The sequence below is a fragment of the Pelecanus crispus genome, chromosome 4, assembly GCF_030463565.1.
Source record: "Pelecanus crispus isolate bPelCri1 chromosome 4, bPelCri1.pri, whole genome shotgun sequence".
Classification (NCBI taxonomy): domain Eukaryota; kingdom Metazoa; phylum Chordata; class Aves; order Pelecaniformes; family Pelecanidae; genus Pelecanus; species Pelecanus crispus.
The window spans coordinates 66,200,665-66,220,996 of NC_134646.1; the positions used below are offsets into that span (position 1 = coordinate 66,200,665).

At 37.0% G+C, this 20,332-nt stretch overlaps 1 protein-coding gene across 2 annotated transcripts in view; it reads right to left on the reverse strand.

The window, feature by feature from the left end:
- STIM2 (stromal interaction molecule 2) overlaps positions 1-20,332 on the reverse strand; it is a 70,120-nt gene that overhangs the window by 21,138 nt on the left and 28,650 nt on the right. The window contains exon 2 of one of the 2 annotated variants that reach the window (XM_075708770.1): positions 8,715-8,845. In XM_075708770.1, coding sequence (XP_075564885.1) covers positions 8,715-8,777 — 63 coding nt within the window. In that variant the 5' untranslated portion in view covers positions 8,778-8,845. Of the gene's footprint in view, positions 1-8,714; positions 8,846-20,332 lie in introns of those variants that run through there. The other variant, XM_075708769.1, reaches the window with a different exon arrangement.

Genomic DNA, 20,332 nt, shown 5'->3' on the forward strand with positions numbered 1-20,332 from the left:
ATTTCGGGGGACCCTTGCCATTCTTGAATCTTTGAGTCGCTATTTTGATTGTAACAAATTCCATCAAATTGCTCTTTTAAATTGGCTGATGTTTAAGTGTTGCTAAGAATTATACAACCTAATTTTGTGATCCATCTCAGAAATATTAATAAATCTTAAATTGCTGTTAAACCAAAGCCATGTTAAAAAAAAAAATCATATTTGCAACAAGGTGCTGTCAAGGAAAATCTGAACTGCTGTTAACAATACTACATAAAGGGTTAGAAATAAAGAAGAGAAGGAAGATGCCAACTGATAAATGGAAAAAGCTTCAAAAGGTGTTACATCTCACCCCAAAGCACTATAAGATTCTGATTTTAAAAGTGGGACGGACATAGGTAACCTTGGCACCCAGACAAGCAATGCAAACAGCAGTTTATTGAAAACTTGCAGAATTTCATGCCATTCTGCTGTGAAGCCCGCAGAGGGAGCAAGAGTTAACATATGAATTCACATTCTCAACACACTGCTGGAACACAACCGGCTACGCAAACAATTTGAGGGGAAAAAACATGAGAAGTCTGATTTCAAATTTCATCACAAATACAGAAAACAAATCCAAGTTTGAAGCACAAGATTTCCTGGGAGAAGAGGACAACAGTGGAAAATATCTGGTTTATACTGAGAGACTGTTTAGAGTATTTGACTAAGTCCCTTTTTTAAAAAGCGGCTGTCGACACACAAACTTGTAAGCAGTTTGCATTTAGTAATCAGTACACAGTTACTCCTCAGAAGGAGAGATTATGCATTTATGAGAATTTCTTCAAGAAAAGAGCCCCTCGTCTGTTCAGTCCTACCCATATTGCTCCCAGATCTTGTGAGAATAACCACAACTTCCTCAAATGACTTTCTCTGACACTGGATGGCCACAGTTACAGCTAAAGTTACAGTGTGCATAGCTAGAAAGAGGCCATCATGTTTCAAAGAATGAATGCATTTACTAGTGAAGAGATATATAACACTAAACATCTTTCTTTTGTTTAAAAGATCTTCGTTTCAAAACTGCCCTAATATGGATGTTCTCCTTTAAGAAAAGGAACTGTGTCCTAAATTGAAGAAAGCCATAAAAACAGAACAACTCTGGTAAAAAGAGAGGATTTTTCTGTTCCTTGTCATGGCGGCTAATCTCTCTTCTGTTACCCTGGTCATTAAGTATACAAAGAAAAGGTTAGAAAAATAACTCTAAATAGGGAGGTTAAAAGAATAAGCTCTAACAAAAAACATCTAAGGATTATCTTAGCCAACATAACTACTCAAGAGGGAGAAGGCCTTTTAAGACTACGAAGTTGAAACCAAGAAAGCAGCAGATGTTACCTTAAAACTCTGTGTGAAACAAAACAAATCATTTGTCAAAGTAGTTATTTCAAAAACAAGTAGGGTGTAAAAAAAAAAACCACCACACCCAGACTTGAAACTGGAGTTTTGATCCCAAAGGTACCATAACAACTGCGCCTCTACAAAGATTCACACCCCAAAGCCCAAGGTTCAGCAGTGTAAAAGGTGGAAAGGAAGCTGTCTCCTTCCTGGAGGGGACAGGACTTGTGGAGCCCTGGAAAAGAGTTACAAGGTCAGGTACGCCACAACCTTCCTTCCTCTTCAGAAAGCATTTAGTACCGTTAACATTCACCAAAATCCAGTCAACTCATAACCAAAAACTAACCTGAAGCAAGAACCACCAAAAAAAAAAAAAATTTCTGACCCTTCCAAAAGAGGAAAAAAGACACACCAAAATCCAATACCAGTTTGATATGGAAAGAGCACTTGCAGACTAAAGCCACATGCAACGGTACAAAAAGTTACAATATGTTAAAATATGGAAGTTGCAAGAGATGCTTGCTCCTTGAGGAGCAAATGAGTAATTGCATACTTTTGCAAACACCAGTGAAAAGTAAAATTAACCACACTCACTAACTGCAGAAGGAAGTACTCATAAGCTATGTTTATGTTTTGTTCTGGGTGAAGGCTCAAGTTTATGATTTTCAGTTTCACCACCTTAAAATAGACCCTCTGACAAGTTTATTTTAAGAGTAATTAGTAACATCTCCTGGCTAAGTATTACTGCCTTCCTTGAGCATCTATTCCTTAAACAGTGTTACTTCCCTCAGTTTTATTCCTTCAACAGAAAACCTGCAAAAGTTACAACTTCAGTTTTCATATAATCCTACGTTCAGATACAGCCGGTCACTGTCAGACAGCCTTTTAGTACACTCCCTCCCATCTACTGTTACCAGACTCGTTGCAGCTATTGCAATGTCACATTTATTGACTAAGGTATCATGGCAAGTGTACGTTTAAAAGGCAAAATACTATGAGTCAGGTATGACAGTGTTCGCAACTGCCTACCCTATAGAAATGGCTTCTAAAGACATTACACACTAAAACGAGAAAATGTATTTAAGCATAATAGAAACATTACTAGAAAAATGTAGGACATAGCTGTGAAAGTGTTATCAAGTGTATCTTAAGTAATCTACAAAATCTATTGAAAAAAAGATTATTGCAGCTCAAAACAAAACTGTAGCTATTCTACTGCAAAGCAAACTTTGCAATCTCTTCAAAGCAAAGTTACAATTTCCACGAGGGTATTTTGCTGTAGCAGGACTAAATGCCTGCAGTGCTACATAGACAGGTGCAGACAGCTACATATTAGCTTAAGTACCTCCAAGGAGGCGAGGCATGAGGTAGGTCTGATCCAAATCACATTGGAACAGGTTTCAGTGCAGCTGTACCCATGATAACACATGCTGCCTCTCTACAGGACTTCTTTGCACAGGCACAGCCATAGACTAACACAGTCATAACGTTTTCAGACAAGACCTGGCTCCTACCTGTCCTGCTCTGAAAAAAAAAAAAAAAAAAAAAACTAAAACAACAAAAAAAAAAAACCCAGAAACCAGGCTGTGTAGACATGCTCAGAGTTGCTTACAAAAATCCAGGAGGCTAAAAGACACTCTGCCTGGGGACAAATACATTAGCAGTTGAATGATAAAATTTCATGCAAAAAAGACCTCTGTTAACAGACCTACCACAAACTTACAGAATCAAAGTAACCCAATAGCTTTGGGGAAAAAGGTTTGCTATCCCCGTTTGAAAGATCAAAATGTTCTTGCACAGCGAGATGTAAAACACACTCAGGAGGCATCCCAGTATTATGCAAAACAGTTACAGTGTTTTCAGTTTCTGAACCACTGCAGCAGGTATTTCTGTACCACACAATTTTGCCTGACCTGCTGACACTGAAGTATAAACTAGTTTACACAAATATGAACACCAGTTTAAAGACCTTTATTATATAAATGATAAGGATGAAACCAGAATACTAAGGACATTTAACATATTGCTGAGTGTGTATTTGCAGACAACAAAATCAAGCAAGAGCTCAGTCTAGAGCAGAACCTCTCCCAGATGAAATTGTAACACCTGGGGTGGGCTCCTGAAGTTTAACGAGGTGCCACAAAGGGAGATCAAGCTTTTGAATTATGTCATCCATTATTTTAACATGTTCCATACATAGCTGTACACCGCCTCCCCCCAATCTTCTGCTAAATCTTCAGTCCCTCCAAGATGTAACAATCAAAAGGAAGGGGAAATTCTGCACATAAATTTGCTTTTGTTCAAGAATACAGCAGGGCTATTCCCTTAGAGCCATCCTGAGTTTAACATTGTACTCTGAAAGTGTTTTTTCACCCCACACTTCATGCTCCTAATAACCAAATAATAGATAGTTAAAATGGGAGCACCACACTATCTTGACATCTGGTTCTTCAGGATTTCCTCTCATGGAATTTCTTGCAATTTTGCCTGAAGTATTTAGTGCTCACTACTGTCCAGAACAGATTATTGAAATGAACAGGTCTCTGGTCCAAGCTAGTAAATCATGTATCATTCATTTTTTTGTATCTCTTAATGAATTAAAGAACAGAGATATCTCCACAGACTTCTTTCACCAACTCATCTTTACACAAATTGAATAGTCATCTCTATTTCAGCAGTAATTCAGAAAATAATTTCATGTTGAAAAGTTACACATTAAATTTTATTTCTCCAGATTCTCCTAAAAGAGTAATACTAATGCATAATATTTTAATTCAGCAAGCTTGTAAAATAAATTGTGGTGTATAGATGCATGTACCATTTTAATAGCTAAAAGAAAGCATAAACGACCAAGAATATGACTAGCTAATTAATTACATAACAAAAATAAGTAGTAAGACCACGAACTGGTTCTCCTTCATTATAAAACCTGTAATCACATATTAGCACTAAAGGGAGGGTATAGCGAAGCATATGATTCTGAACTCACGCCAGTTCTATACATGAATTATTTTTAACAGAGTTGTTTACACTTGACCTCTGTATCTTCTCCATTTTTATTTCCTTCTGGATTCTTCCTTTGACTTTTTTCCTTTTTTAGACTCCACCTCTTCATCTCCTCTCAAAAAAACCCAGCATACTCTCTCAAGACATTATGTTCGTTCCACCTCTCTTGGATTATTTGCATATTGGATGCAAATATGACCTCAAGCCCTCAAACAATAGCTTCACAGAGCCCATCCATTCAGAAATGGTCGCTTCAAAGGAAGCTCTTGAGCTGTCAAATATTCTGCCCCTGTCAAACTTACTACAGCCAAACTGCTATATTACTATCATTATTCCTGATCAGATCACACTAGCTACTTTTTCTGCTTTAGTCGCTGTATAGAGACAATCATCCTCCCTGGTTTAGGCCACTAAAGCTAGATTCTTTTTGATTCTTGCCTCCAGACAACACTTTAAGTCAGGCATTTCTGCATAACATCCCTGAGGTTCCAACTTCTTTGACCATAAAGTTAAAAGCCATTCTCTTCTCTCATTCACGCTTCCAATACTGCAGTCTCTTCCTTTCCGCACAGTGGTTTTTGATGACTATTTTTTTTTTTTTTGGTGGTTTTGTGTTTGTTGGGTTGGGGTTTTTTGTTAAGTAATTATGCAAGTGCACTCATAAAAAAACTCAAACAAAATATCAAGATACTAAGTGATCTATTCAAAGATCCCATGCAAATCTGTAATTTCATACCATTAGCTTTGTGTGACATTAGACACACAGTAAGATATTAATATTTCAAAAACATCAACTTATGCTATTCCTACAGAGAGATTCCTTGAGGAAATTACTTGATGTAGGATGTACATATAGAGGCTATTTGGAAACAGGAAAAACCTATGTAAATAGTGAACATATGATAAGTCTGTCTTACTGCTTGTGCCTCTTCATCATTAAAACAAATCATGTACACGTGGTGCAACAGATGCTTCCTGAGGCAGATAGCCTCCCACAACACATGACTAAAACCTCAGTTAGTAATGCATTCTCCCTTTCACTTACCCTTTTACAGCCTACCTCTTTAAACCAGTTTAAACAATTGCAATCTTTTGTATGTTAATAAGAAAGCAATAATAGCAGGAGCTAGATTTGATAGAGAAAGTCATGTTAGCCTGCCCTAACAGTAAGTATAGTCTTTTTCCACATCCTTCCTTTTTTTCTCTTCTCTGCTGTACCATACTCTGGTTTTCACACTGTGATAGCCTACTGTACAGACATTAGTAACTGCACAGTAAAGCATACTCTACTTTAAAGTACAACATAAATTTATTATCCAAACCATTTTTTTTTCCTTATGTTACGCTTCTTGTTTTGAAATACATAATTCTACATTGAAAATTCAGGGCAAGTATTAGCAAGTTATGTGAATCCTGAATGTAAAAAAAAAAAAAAAAATTCAAACATATGAGTAGCTATGACGAAAGGTCTTTTTTCCAAATATTTTGTAATAACTATAATTAGAAAACCATATTCTAGTGAATTTACAAGTTAAAGGTTTTTCATCTTTATAAATGTCTTAAGTTATACCACCTAGTCTAACTTAATTAACAGACCAAAGAATACGGGGCAGGGGGAGGGGGGGAAATCTAACCAGTCCATGCTCAGACTAGATCCCCTCTACCTTCCTTAGAAGACTTCAACAAATTCCTCAGATCAAGTTTCCCCACATTAATTTCATCAAGATCAAATACAAGCTTCTTTCCAGTCCACACAAGGCAGATCAAAAAGGCTTCCAGCATCAGACAATTTTTGAGGAAATAAAAAGTTTCTTACTAAAGTTCAAGTTTTCTTATATCCTCTACATAATGACTTTACGTGAGACTTCATTTTACAGAGGAAAAACAAAACTACAGCATAAAACAGGGCATGAGGAACATTAGGAAAAATAATAGTGTGAAGATAAAGTGTCTGGAATCATTGTTGGGAGTTCTCAACTGGATTAGCAAATTAAAATAGTTAAAATAAATAGTTCAACATCTTTAGCTCTTGTTACCTTTCCCTCTCAAAGTAACTTATTTACAAGAACTTCCTTCTTTGGTGTAAATATACACTTCTAATTTGTAACACTGTTTTAGTACTGGTAAAACAGAAGGTTATTGTACATTGCCACACTTTTCCTGCCAAATAAAAAGCCGATGAATATCTAATCAACATACTCAATATACTGCTCTTCCAGGAGTCTTGCAAGCAAAAACCATGCAGCAAGAAACAGGAAATCCTTTACCCCATTGTTAAGTAAAATCCCTGTATTTCATGCAAGCTTTACTTCTAACAAAGCTTTTTTTAATTATCAGTCCTCATTCTTAACCAAAGTAAGCAGCATTACCCACTGTGACAGAAAAAAAAAAATCTGGTTTTGAAATAGCATACATTAGGACATATTTAGTATGTATTCAGACCTACTGTAATCGGGTAGCTATGTGACTACGTTGTTAAAATGTCATATCTTTTAAGATTATGTTAAAGAACCAGTAGGAGCGCTACAACAAGAACATATAGATTACTAATTGAACTTGCAATTAAATTGCATTTCTCATTAATTTCGGGTTTGCTTTTAATGTCTTAGAAGAAAACATTCTATGCAAATACATATTCACCACTGATTTGCATGGAAACTATATGTACACAAAAAGCTCATTTTGATTTTTTATTTAATACTTCTTCAATAATTAAAAATGAACTAGCAGAAAAAAGGGCTACATTTCAGTCATCTCATTTTACGCACAGTGAGTAGTTTAAATACATGCTTTCACTCATCTCTCATTACCCCAGCTGTAACAGTACCCCTTGTGAACTGTTTTAATTTCAGTCATTTTAACAGCTTTGAAGAGTAGGTTCTGTTGCTTGGATTTATCTCTACATTCTTCTGGAACAGGAAGAAACTTCAGGTCAGATATAAAGATGGTCCACTGGAAACCAGGACAGATCTTTTAAATACTAATAAAAAGTTTCCAATGTATAAATATTTCAATATTTTCTTTTAACTTTCTTAAATTTCATCTGTAACCAATACAGTACAAGTTAGGAGAATCACACGATGCTGAAGCTCCTCAGAAAGCTCACATTCCATCACTAATGTTTCAGTTTGCAGACTGGATTGTGCCTGTCCCAAACGTTAATGACAATAACCAAACATTCTGTGATAACAGAGCTAGACTATTTCCAGTGCCTGACCTACCTCACTGTGACACTCCCTAAGGTACAGAGCAGATTTTTTTTTTCCCCCCTCCAAAGTTAAAAAGTACATTATTTTATTCTGGATCATTCTCTCCATTGTACTGTACTCCTCCAGAAAACTCGTATCAACCAAGCGTCAATCACTGTTGATGCTGTTTGTACATAGTCACACAGAAAAGTAAGTAGCATCGCATTAAACTTGACAATGATCATTCACAACTTAATTCATTCAGGGAGAACAATCTTCCCTGAGATGTTACAAAAAAGGGAAGAGAAATCAGGGCTAAATTTTTTCTCCCATTCACCTCCTGGGAGAATAGGCTTCAGAACTACATGGCAATACCCTCATTTTTAGGGGACAGGAGGAGAGGGGACATCTTCACTCCCCTTCCTTTCTCAAGCCTGTACCTGACAACTGCCAGAAAGCAGAAGCAAGAACAATGAAAGTACATGGATATTTCCATTCCTACCCAGTAATTTTGAGAATCCCAATGGTAAAGTTGAGTAAGTGCAAGGGCAAGTCCTTTATCAGGAGCCTGCCTACCAAATTTGTCTGAGCACAATCACAAAAAACTTCAGACAGCTCTGAATAACCTTCCTTAGTTCATAGGACTTAATCTACCATTAACCTTCAGCAGGAGGTGCTCACTACTTGCCTGTAAAACATAAGCAAAAACACATAAGAAAGCTCTCTAGACTGCTGTCTGTAACAGGTATCATTTTGCACCATGAAGTACCTGGAACAGATCTAAGGTAAACAGGAAAGCCCAGCAATGCCTTAAGCAAGAAAACCTTAGAGCAAAGAAACTTAAAATAGCAGGTGGCAGATCGCATCAACTCCTAGTTACCATGCTGCAAGCTAAACCAACACCATTTGCCTGCCTCTTACACTAATCACAAAAATAACAGCTTTTATTCATAGTCATATAAAACTTTCCTTTAGGCAATGGACAATAATATTCTGTTCAAACAGTTCTAGAAATTAGACTTTCCTTCCACATTTGGCTGTGGGAAGGGCCGAATTAAGAAAAACAGCAACAACTACTCAAGTGCTGGAACATGAAAAGCAGCTATATAAAAGAGGGGAAAAAAGGCAGACCTCATGTACGCACAAGTGAAGGCTTTTTACTCCTACCTCATCACTTTCATCTACTTCAATACCACCATCTTTGTCATCATCCATTTGCTTATGGATCATGCGGAGAGCTTCTAGGCTGAATCGGTCCTCCTCAGTAAAGCATGGTGGGCTGAGTGAACTGCAGGGATCTAAAGTGAGGGGGGAAAAAACAAAACAAATATTAGCTACTGCCACTCTAGAATATAAAGCTCCCAAGCAAGAGAAAGGGCTTAAATTTCTGTATGCGTACATGTACGTCACTGCACATAGCCACCAGGTCATAGATGTCAAATTCAGGTGTAAGATAATAATTCTTTCCAAAAAAGTGTGTGTGTGTGTGTGTGTGTGTGTGTGTGTGTTGGGGGGATGGGGAGCGGGCAGGGGGGAGGTGGTGGAAATCAATTATTTTTATCCAGGAAGGAAGTCCAAAGAATAGGCTAGAATATTTTGACTCTTGGATTATTTTTTTTTTTCCCATCCCTGTAACTGCTATCTCCACCTCTTCTATTATCCACCCTTAGTAATACATCACTGCAATAGCAAATAAAGTCACTGCGTTTTCCAACCTCCTTTCTGAAAGCCTAGGCTAAACAGAGAGCAGTGGAGGAAAAGAAAAAGAATTATCATGTCCTCCTCAGTGATAAGCATAACTCTTTGCTTTGTGTATTTTCTTTTCTTCTCTCAAAATTCCTTTCAGTACTTAAAGGGGCCCTACAGGAAGGATGGGGACAATCTTTTTAGCAAGACCTGTTGTGACAGGACAAGGAATAACAGATTTAAACTAAAGAAGAATAGATTTAGACTGGATATAAGGAAGAAATTTTTTACAGTGAGGGTGGTGGAGCACTGGAACAGGTTACCCAGAGAGGCAGTGGAGGCCCCATCCCTAGAAATGTTCAAGGTCAGGTTGGACAGGGCTCTGAGCAACCTGATCTGGTTAAAGCTGTCCCTGCTCCCTGCAGGGGGGTTGGGCTAGGTGACCCCCTTCCAACCCAAAGCATTCTATGATTCTATCGTCATAAACAGGTAACAAAGGGATGGTAACCACACTGCAGATCAAATTCAAAGTAGATAGTACTACTGAATGCAAAATATTCAAGGAAGACTGCAAGAGGAGAAAGCACATTACAAAGAAAATTCAACTGATAACAATACATGATATCTCAGTCCTGTATGCTCGTGATCAAAACCAGCACTCACTGTGGAGCAGGGTACCAGGTCAAAAATAGCACATTTTCGTTTGCATTCGTTAGCAAAGGCTCATGATTGGTACTCATCTGATGGCTCTCCTTCCACTATGTCAGATTGTTATATCTCTGTTCTTTCCCTTCCACAAGGCACATGCCAAATGCTCCAAAATTCTACAATGCATGCTGATCAACCATCATTAAAGACTGGTCTTTCACAGACCTTGGCATTAACTAACAGTTAACCATTTCATTAATTCCGATGTATCAAATACCAAAGAACAGAAGGTGGAAAAGGATACAGAAATAATTTTTTGAAAGTTCAGCTTTAATAAGATAGTGAATTCCCACTGTAATAGCCATTATAAAAATGCACTGACTAGCCTCGTGAACTGGTATGCTCCACTTTAATCATATCAATGCAAATACAAATTGAGGCAGCGTATAAGTAATTTTTGCTTCTTCTAGTCTGTCAAAGGATTAAGCTTTCTTGTTACTACAGAATTTATTAAAGGCTCATTTATATAAGTAATTAAAAGAAAGCACATATAGAAACAGATAGGATCAAGAGTTCGCACAGAAAAATTTATTGTCTTATATGCTGATAAGACTCAGCTTGCAAAAGGCTACAAAGCAGAAGTACAAAGGCAGCAACCATGGCATAGCTAGAATCTCAAACACATATTAACAGGACTGATCCCTACAGCTAGACATGAGTCAATGCATTCTTACTTTATACACCAGTTTTATTATACAGAAGTTAACAGTTACCTGTTATCTGTGCCCATGTATCAATTAAAAAAAAAACAAAACCAAAACACCCACCAAAAAAACCAAACACCTCACTGACATTGCCCCAGAACAGAGACGCTGTATTTAGAACTACTTCATATAAATCAGAAAGACAAGTTACTAAATGTTAAACCAGGCCAACCAGTTTTCAGCTTCGTAATGCAACTTTCTTAGAAAAAAGTGAAACTGAGTAATTTTTTTTTACATTTTTTAAAAAATTATTTTATTTGTCCACCTTTGTTTCATTAGAAAAGGTGTAATTTGCACAATATGCAGCCTTTACATTTTTGTCTTGCAATGAAAAAATTACTATCATTGAGGGGTTTAAGGACTTATCCCTGTAAGACAGAGTGCTTGGTGGTGTAGAAAGGCTTCTCTTGCAATAGCAACGAATCACCTCAAAGTTCTGCTAATAATTAAATTCCAATAGCCATGAACAAGGAATATGACACTACTTAAATACGATCATATGTCCAAAGAACCATCTTTGTATTGCAAGATTAGATCTATACTATGTTTTAAGTTAGAAGAAAGCGTAACTGTCAGAACAGATAAACAAAGTCCCTCAAACACACCCAACTTGTTTAATTTGTAATTAGTTCTATTCTTACATAGAAGAAAATGTCAGATAAATAGTTTTCACAGTTTGTGAGCATTCAAATGCTTTTCCATTTTGTTCAGCTGAAAGCCCGGCTTTTCAAATCAAAAATGTTTTCTCAGAGTACATTTTCTCAACACTGAGGTTGATCAGTTTCTTAATCAGAGTACTTATCTTAAATATGCCTTTTTTTGGTTATTTAAGCATGAGGGCACTTTAAAGAGCTATGGCTCTTCTTGAGAGAAGTAAACAGGCTGCTTGTGCTTCAAACGTCCCATGCACTGGCTCCAGGAACACTTGATCTCCCTCTTAAGAGACGATAGAGTTCAAATTGCTCCTTTTGGGACTGAGAAACATGGAGTAGGACCACATCAACTGTAACAAAAATTAACCCATGCTAAACAGAATCCAGATTTACCTTCAAGCTTATCTACATATGGTAAAATTAAATATTCCCACTTGTCATCCCCTTCTTCAGAAAACAATCTCAAAACACAAACAAATCACAAAGCCACAACCTAAAGAATAAGTGAAAAGCATTTCACAAGCATACCTACGAAGCCCTACCAAATCCAAAAAAACAGCTGATGGATATTTTAACCACCTGCAGCTCCGCAGGAGATTCTAAAATGCAGTATTTTGCCTCACTTGCACAGCAGAAACAAGTCAATTTAATACTAGATGAAGTATGGTTAGAAACTTCTCAAATATCCAGTTAATTAAGATAAAAGCCAAGAGGAAAAGTCTCAAGATACAGCAAGCACCGTAAATACAGGCCTGAGGCCCCCCAGCAAATTGTAAGACTAGTTCATAATGTATTTTCGCACTTTGAATCCACCCTATTGAAGGTGTCTGGGATTCCAAACCTTCTACTGTACTTTAAGGACCAACCTCATTTCACGTGTGGACCAATTTCTCTGTCCTAGTCTGGTGTGTTGCCATAAATGCACTTAAGTCCAAAATCATCATCACAGGAAAAAGCACAGATATTATACCAAGTTCACGCAGTGAGTGAACGCGAGAGCTTAGAATTTGACCCTTCCTTTAACAAACAGCACAGAAGAATTAGCAAAGCAAACAAGAGATATGCTTTAAATGAGGCAGACAAGAGGCATACAAGCACACCATATGTCACTCTGGGCAGGAGTTATTTTACAGCCCAGTTTTTAATGCTGCTCAGAAGGGAGGAAGTTTCAGAACTTCTGGTCGTGATAAGGAGGGAATTTGTTACTAAAAAAAAATTAAAAGTCAAATTTATGGCTCAACAAACTTGGCAGAGGCTTTTGAACCAAACCTTCCTCCTGCCTTTAGTAGCTCAGCAATTGCCGCCTAGCTCTGAGACAAGAGGAGAAAGTTGTCTTCCCCAGTCCAGGGAGCTGCGCAAAGCCGTGGGTACAGACCAGTCGTACAGGAGACTGTTTGATAATGAACCGAGTACAGTTATCCAGCCCGGTATATAGGAAACTTTGTATTTACAGATAAGGGGAAAGTAACACTTTGCGCTTCCCCCGCCTTTCCCTTCCTTTTTTTTTTTTTTTTAGTGGGTTTTGGTTTTTTTTTTAGTTTTTTCTCTTCTCTCTTTTTCAGTGAGGCTAAAATAAAGCGAGACTACACGAAAAAACTTCAGTTCAAAATTCTCCTAACCTTTAGAATCACAGCTTTTCCATCCCATTTCCTGAAAGCAACAGGAGTTAAACTTACAAAGTGACAGTCAACACAAGCCAGTAAGGAAAATTAATTACACCCATATCTTGAAGCATCCATGCCAGCAAAGCCCTTAAAATTTACTTTAGGAATACACCATCAGAAACGGTTCCAAAGCAAAAGGGTATACGCATCCCACAGTCTGTCTTCTACCCTGTATTTACTTTTCCCTAAACTGTTGTGAGCATAGCAGACTTCAGAATGAAAACAGAATGAAAAGGGCTGACGGACCAACAAATAGCTAATAATCCTGCAGTTCTCTCACACACACCCTTTTAAATATGGACACTGGAGCATAAAAGCTGTGACTGTGCCAAAGGCTGTGACAGAGGGACCTTCGCATGGTGATTGCAAGTTCTAATCTGGCCTCCAAAGCACCTGAGTCCTTACGTCTTTTCGATGTCTCAAAGAGCCTTTTTAAGAATACAGGGACACAAAACCTTTATGATTTTCAGAGGTACTTGGAACTAAATACACACCTCCAAATTTCAAATGTAAATGCCTTTAAATTCCCCCATTGGTTCACTCAGAGCAACTTAACAGTTGGGAGTTGTTTGGAGAGACTGGCTACTACTGCGCATCATTTTGGTTCTGTGAGGATGTTCAGCATTCACCAAGAAGGAAAAGCCCTTTTTTACGCTAACGTATGGCAGCCCTACAGAAGCCCGCAGTGTTTCTGTGACTGCCTTTTTCTGATGAATTGAGGACTGTACCGTGTTCTGCTAGTTTTATGATTCCTCATTCCTAAGAAGCCATCTGGGATAAAGGGAAACCTCACAGAAAAGGCAAACACTATACACAAGCATCAGCTTCCTAAGTACATACTCTCAGCTTAAAATAACTATGTTTCAGCAAGTCATGATGACAGAAGTAGGATTTCTTTGCATTTTCCAGAGCCAAACCAGGTGGCCACAATATCCCCAACCCCCCCGCCAAATGCATCTTCATCTAACTAGGATCTCTATTTCCTGACATTTCTTTTGTGCTTTAGTTTTACACAATACTTCAATATATTACAGTTTCTTCATCAATTCAGTATGAGTCTTTTCAAGGCAAAAAAAAAAAAAAACCTGTAAGAGAACAATGATTTTTAAAGACCAGAGTACAAATCTGAGTGTCAACTATGGCAGGGATTATTGAAACTACTGAAAAGCAAGTGTTTTCAAGAATTTCACCAGACGTTCAAAACACCTATTCACAGTAAAGGCAACAAACATGTTGCTTTTATCTTAAATCCTTACATAACATGTCATTAGAATCTTCAAATGCCTGAAGAGACAGCCTCAGAGTAAGCTTCATTTAATCTTTCAATTAAAAACTCCCAAAGCAAATCACTCCTACTCTTAATAATTAAACTCCTCCATATGGCAAGTAGGCTGAGCAGGATACAACAGTTAACTTGACAATGTCATTTGTGACATTTATTTAAATTATTAGAGTAAAAAATAAATTTCATCATTGCAGCACATCTTTCCACCAAAAACACTGGAAAAAAAGAGACAAAAAACTTTGACAAAAAAGGGCAGAATACATTTATCTTCTAATCACAACACTGATATTACTTAAATGGGCTTCCTGAAGAGGAAATGCAATAATACTAATGACAGCAGGGAAAGGGGAAGGGGTGCAACGGGAAAGGAGATTCAGGACATTGTTGTTTCCAAAGAATTTTAAAAAGTAAAGTTTCACATTAGGCTTTTCCACTACTCCATATTAGAAATTCAGGTAATTTCTGAAATCGTGTTTAACTCTTGCAATAACAGCAGATGAAACTCATAGATGAAACTCCAGACTGCAAAGTCTGGTATCTGAAGCACTTGTTTCTGAATACATGTGTAACACTTAGTGACTGGCAACACTTCAGTTTAAAAAAAAAAAAACCAAACAAAACCAAACAAACAAAAAAACCCCACCCAACACACCCAAACACAACTCAACCCCAAAAAAACCAACAAAAAAACCCACCACCACAACTATTTGCAGTTCAGCTCTGTGAAAGCTGCCAGAATTCTTTTAAAATCCACTAAACATCCTTCAGTAAAAAAAAAAAAGATGACATTTCAAACAACCTTAAAATAAATCATTACCACTTCAGTATGTATACAAGTGATCTTTGCATGAGAGATCCAAACCTGGTTTTGTCACTATTGAGAAGTGTCCATTTATTCTGCTCTTTCAGTATATTTTAATATATGCAAATCAATTATTTTTCCCCCCCACGTGGAAACTTGAAACTTGATGAGGCAAGAAAGGCTTTGATTTTTCCTTAAATCACCATTAGCTCATCTCTGCTTTCTCCACACCCACAAAAAAGCTGTCTAAGTCTGAACTTAAATTTCATTTTTATACACAAGAAAGTCAGTGAAATCATTCGTTATTTAAAGCAGAAATACAGTCAAATAATGCCGTTAGTAAAAATAAGTGTTAAGACAGGTTTCAGTTAAAGCTTTTCTAATCTTTCCCAGATAAAAAGCTTCAAAACAAACTGCAGAACACTAGACTTAACTTTCTGATCATCTGTTAAGACATTCGAAATAAATATACTGTCTTAGAAAACTATTTAAGAATTTCATAGCAATAAAAACGTTTACTCAAAGTAAAAGATACAAAAGGAGTTCTCTAGAGAATTAAATTTTATGTCAAATCTAATTTTGCTTTAATTTAACAGCATTAAAAGCAACTATCCCAAGTCAGCAATGCTTGTTTAATAAGTAAGTCACAAAAAGGGGTTTGAATATGTTAATCATGCCAAGGATTATTCTGACAAGACAAGATATCAGTATAAGTCATTCAGACTGTCAGGAAATTAATAATTAAATTACAACACTGCTCTGTCTGACTAAACAAAAATCAGGAAGATGGATTCCTGGCTTTTCCATCTCCTTCCCACACCCTCCCTGAGCAATGACACAGTTTGAAGGGAAGAGGAAGTTGGACAATTATTGTATACAACGGTCAAAGTAGACTGATTTAGAAGAGGAACTCCTGCCAACCCTAACAAAGCAGGATGAGAGTTAACTGGGAGACCCATCTTACGCAAGCCATCAAAAATTCCCCATTTTTTTCCTCCTTTCAACCTTACTTGCACTTCAGCAATACTTACTATACAAACCTACAAACACATATAAACATTCAGTTAAAAAAGAGAGAATGCCAGATGTCTGATACCTACTCTCAGCAATAGCAAAGTCTGTCTCACTTTAACAAGACCAAGAAGGGAAATATTTACTGCAGTTTAAATCTAAGTTTTCATCCATGTATCTTGATTTGGTACTGAAGACTAACACACCTTTAAAAAAGTATGATGTACTCTTTGTACATTATAGTAATTATTAACATCTAAAATTAGAGTAGGTCCAAAACCAAGTTTACATAGGTTCAAAGATGACTTAAATTCATAACATCACCTGGAATAAAAACATACCCTTAACTCAGGCAAAATGAACAAGACAGTTGGTATTTTTACCTTATATCCCCTATGTGTGTAGAAGTTACAGCTTATCAAAGAAACAGAACTGTGAATTTACTATTTGAGTTCATTTCTCAACAGAACATTAACTAATCTGATGAAATAAACTACACAGATGCATATTCATATCTATTCAGCGATAATTAATGCATAGCACACATCTAAGCACATATAACAACACACACCTAAACCTTTTATAGATTTTAGGTCTGACTAGTTCTTTTCTGATGTTCTAACAACTTTCTCCCTTTTCTAACAGCAGAAAGCTGGAAAAGATGCAGTATATCCCTGATCATGTACTTTAATCTGCCCAAGAATTTGTCAGCTTTTAAGGAAGAACAGTGGCACAGCATTTAAGCCACTTAATTTGGTCAGGAAATCAGAAAAGCAATTTACAGGTGACCTTCAAATACCTGACAATATGTCCACGTGATTTCTGAAGCAAACTTCTTAATCGTTTTCTAGATAAAACCTCATCTTCTTGCTTAGAATTCCATCTTTGTTAACACCTCTCCTGTGCATTAATCTGGAAGCCTGATCTTTAGCCTCCTTGTGACAGTGTATAGCCAATATTCAGTGTACCAATTTCTCTTCAGATATGGCTCAAGCAGAGCATAAGCCACTAAAATCCTATCTGGAAGACAGTGATCTGCAGAATACAACCACCATGACAGGATGGCTGATAATTTAAAAGTTTACAAACTTTTTTCATGCTGAAAAGGTAGTTCACAACTTCTTAGAATGGGGGGGGGGGGGGGGGGGGGGGGAAGAGAAGCACTTGAAAAGGATTTTATCACCTTACAAAATTTTTTAAAAGTTTAGTAAAAGGCATAAAAAGTTTTACAGGTATGGCTTTAAGATTAAAAAAAGCATCTTTTAAGACCTAAATCATTACACTTTCAGACAAATAAACTGAAACAAGCTAAAATTATAAATAAGCTTAAACCTATACTTTCAATCACACCAGTTTTTCCTCCGATATATTTGTTTTCACATGTGATTCATAATCATATCCTATATCCATGAATCAGGCATGCAAGCATGACATTGCTGACATTACTGAATTACTTCAGTCTTCTACACCATCTGATCTAGTATGTATATTATTAACTGTTCTAGCCAAGGAATCAAATTTAATCCTCTGTGAGCACCATCTGTAGCATCATCAGTTCCCTCAGTTCCTGTAACAACATGTTGTCAGATGTATTTATATTTTAAGAGAGCATATCAGAATTATACAACTGAAACCTAAATTAAAAAGACGTAATGTTGTACTTACAGTATAGGAAACTTAGCATCAGGGCACTCTTTTTTTAATACGCAATCTCTTAAGATTCTAGTGTTTGAGTATTAAATTTGCCAGCCTATGCAATGTTGACACTTTCAGAAATACAAAGGCAATGAGTGCATAGATTCATTTTACCTAGTCAATAATACCATAATGAAACACTTCCTTTTAGCACCATTCAACATATCAGTAATGTTAAGGACATATAAACATCAATTTCTTTAAATGATCCTATTAGCTTATGTGAAAATTTAGTCGTGCAGATTGCTGGCTAGTTAAGGACAATCCTGCTTCCAGAAGCTTACATGAACTGCTCTGCAGTTAGCACTTACCTCTAACTCCAGATTGCACAGCTGGCAGTTTTGCTCCTACTAATATGCTGCTAAATATTTTTCTCATGATTAATTTCACCAAGTGATAAACTGGGCTGACAAATCCAATGATGGTGTCCAGTTCACTTTGGCTTATTTGATGCAAATAGTATCTAAAGAGACCTTTTTAAAAAAAAGTCACACATCTTTGGAAATAACATACCATTATTATGCTATTGCTCAAACTTAACACATATATTGATATTTACAATTATGAGAATGTTAGAATAAATCGCAGTTGCATATATCTTGATATATCTCGGTTGATACTGTTGTGATAAATGTATTTTTGGCCCATAAAAATAGTAGCAAATGGTGTAGTTTTCCAGTATGTATTCCACAGTTGTTAAAATGGTCATTAAAATAGAAGACAGTTCTCACACAATGAGCGTACACTGAACACTCACACTCTGTGCATGGAGTCATGCACTGGAATCACGCAGAGTAGCAAAAGAGGAAACTCAGTTCAATTAAACAACTCCAAAACTTAGAATAAGTCACATAACGTTAGAAAGGATTAGCTCAAACTGATTCTGTTTAAAAAAAGAATTCATACTATTCATACTATTCATACTACAAACATGTGGCTCTTCCATCAAAGAGTTAGATACAATTTGCATACAAGTTTAAAGTAGTAGTCTTCCACATCTAGACAAATCTCGAGAAGTCACATGCAAAAGAAAACCGTAAGGTTCCTGAATATCCTACATTTGCCTACAACAGACATTGCCCAATACTACTTGTACAGCTTCAAATACCATCATGCTCCCCACAGCATGAGCATATTCAGGGTGCAAGGAAGAGCCGAGGCAGTAATTTCACACATGCTCTAAAGCAGAATAAGCCAAAGACTAATGCTAAAAGGATTCCTAACTGTTTGTGCCCCTGCCATGCATTCCTGTGCCTCTACTATCCCTCTCCTTGTAGCAACATAAACACATTTGTGCAATCATGCTGCAGGAAGGGCCAGGAAACTGATTCTGCCCGAATTGGTTCTCTATACGCCTGCACAAACACTTGTGACAGCAAAAGCGCGGGGGGAAGAGGAGGGAAAACCATGCAGAAGCAGGCAGAACCGCACTTTACAGCCAGTGCTGCTGCTAATCCCTGGTCCTGGCGTGCCCTATGTTACAACTGAATCTAGCCAGCAACAGAGTTGGTGAGCAATAAGCTGAAAAATGGAATTAATGCAGTGGAACATCTACACTACTTGAGTGGAAAACTCCCCCTCCATTTTTTAGATCCTTGCTTTCTCTACTAGAAGGCACAGGACAAGGCCGTGTTGTAGACTACTTGTTGCAATTAACAACTATCAAGTGGAAAAGTTACATACATATTTACCTGCAACAAGTTGATGTCACAACTAGACTTTAAATGCAACATTGAACTCTCTACTTGAAGCAATCTGCATTTTTTCAAGTAGATTCTATGGCCTAGAAAAACCTAAAACAGACTTTTCTAACACTATAGCAGGAGTTGGAGTAACAGCAAACACAAATAACACTCCACAAGATTTGACGAAACAGTTTCTAACAACACTACTGACCAGCTCAGAATTTGTCCTTTCTCCAAAGCTCTCCCCACGAGCATAGAGAAGTCACAAGCCCCAGACATAGCCTACTTTGGTTGCAGTCAGTCCACATCATAAACCGTAGGTCTTCAGAGACACCTCATCTCTACAAACTTACACCAGCAAGCTCAAAGTGTCTGCGAAGCACATGTCTGTCCCAAATATTGCTATCATTTACACAGTCCCTTCATTCAAGCTCCAATTTTTTGACCAGTTTCCAAAACCTAGAAGCCAGAACATGCATTAAGAATTCAATACACAGGACTATTAAAAAAATCAACATAATAGGGTCTGTCCCAAAGCTGACAAACCATGACACTTGGCTACATAAAGCCAAGGGAGTTTGTGTTTGGGGTTTTTTGTTTTGTTTAGGGCCTTTTTAAAATTTTTATTATTTATTATTGGCAGCACAAGACAGTTTTCTGAAGAGAAGAAACAGCTAGGAAGATTCTTACGTAAAGCTCAAAGGAAAGAACAAGAAAGTATAAAGATCTTTTAAAATTTAACACTGTGACAATTGAGGTTACAACCAACTGAAAAAGAATATTGGTATAAGATATCTTTAAAGGTAACCAATGACATTAAGAGATATATAATCTACTCTTAGGTCCTTGCTTAAGTCCCAATGTATGTTTCTGACGTACACTGGGAAAAATT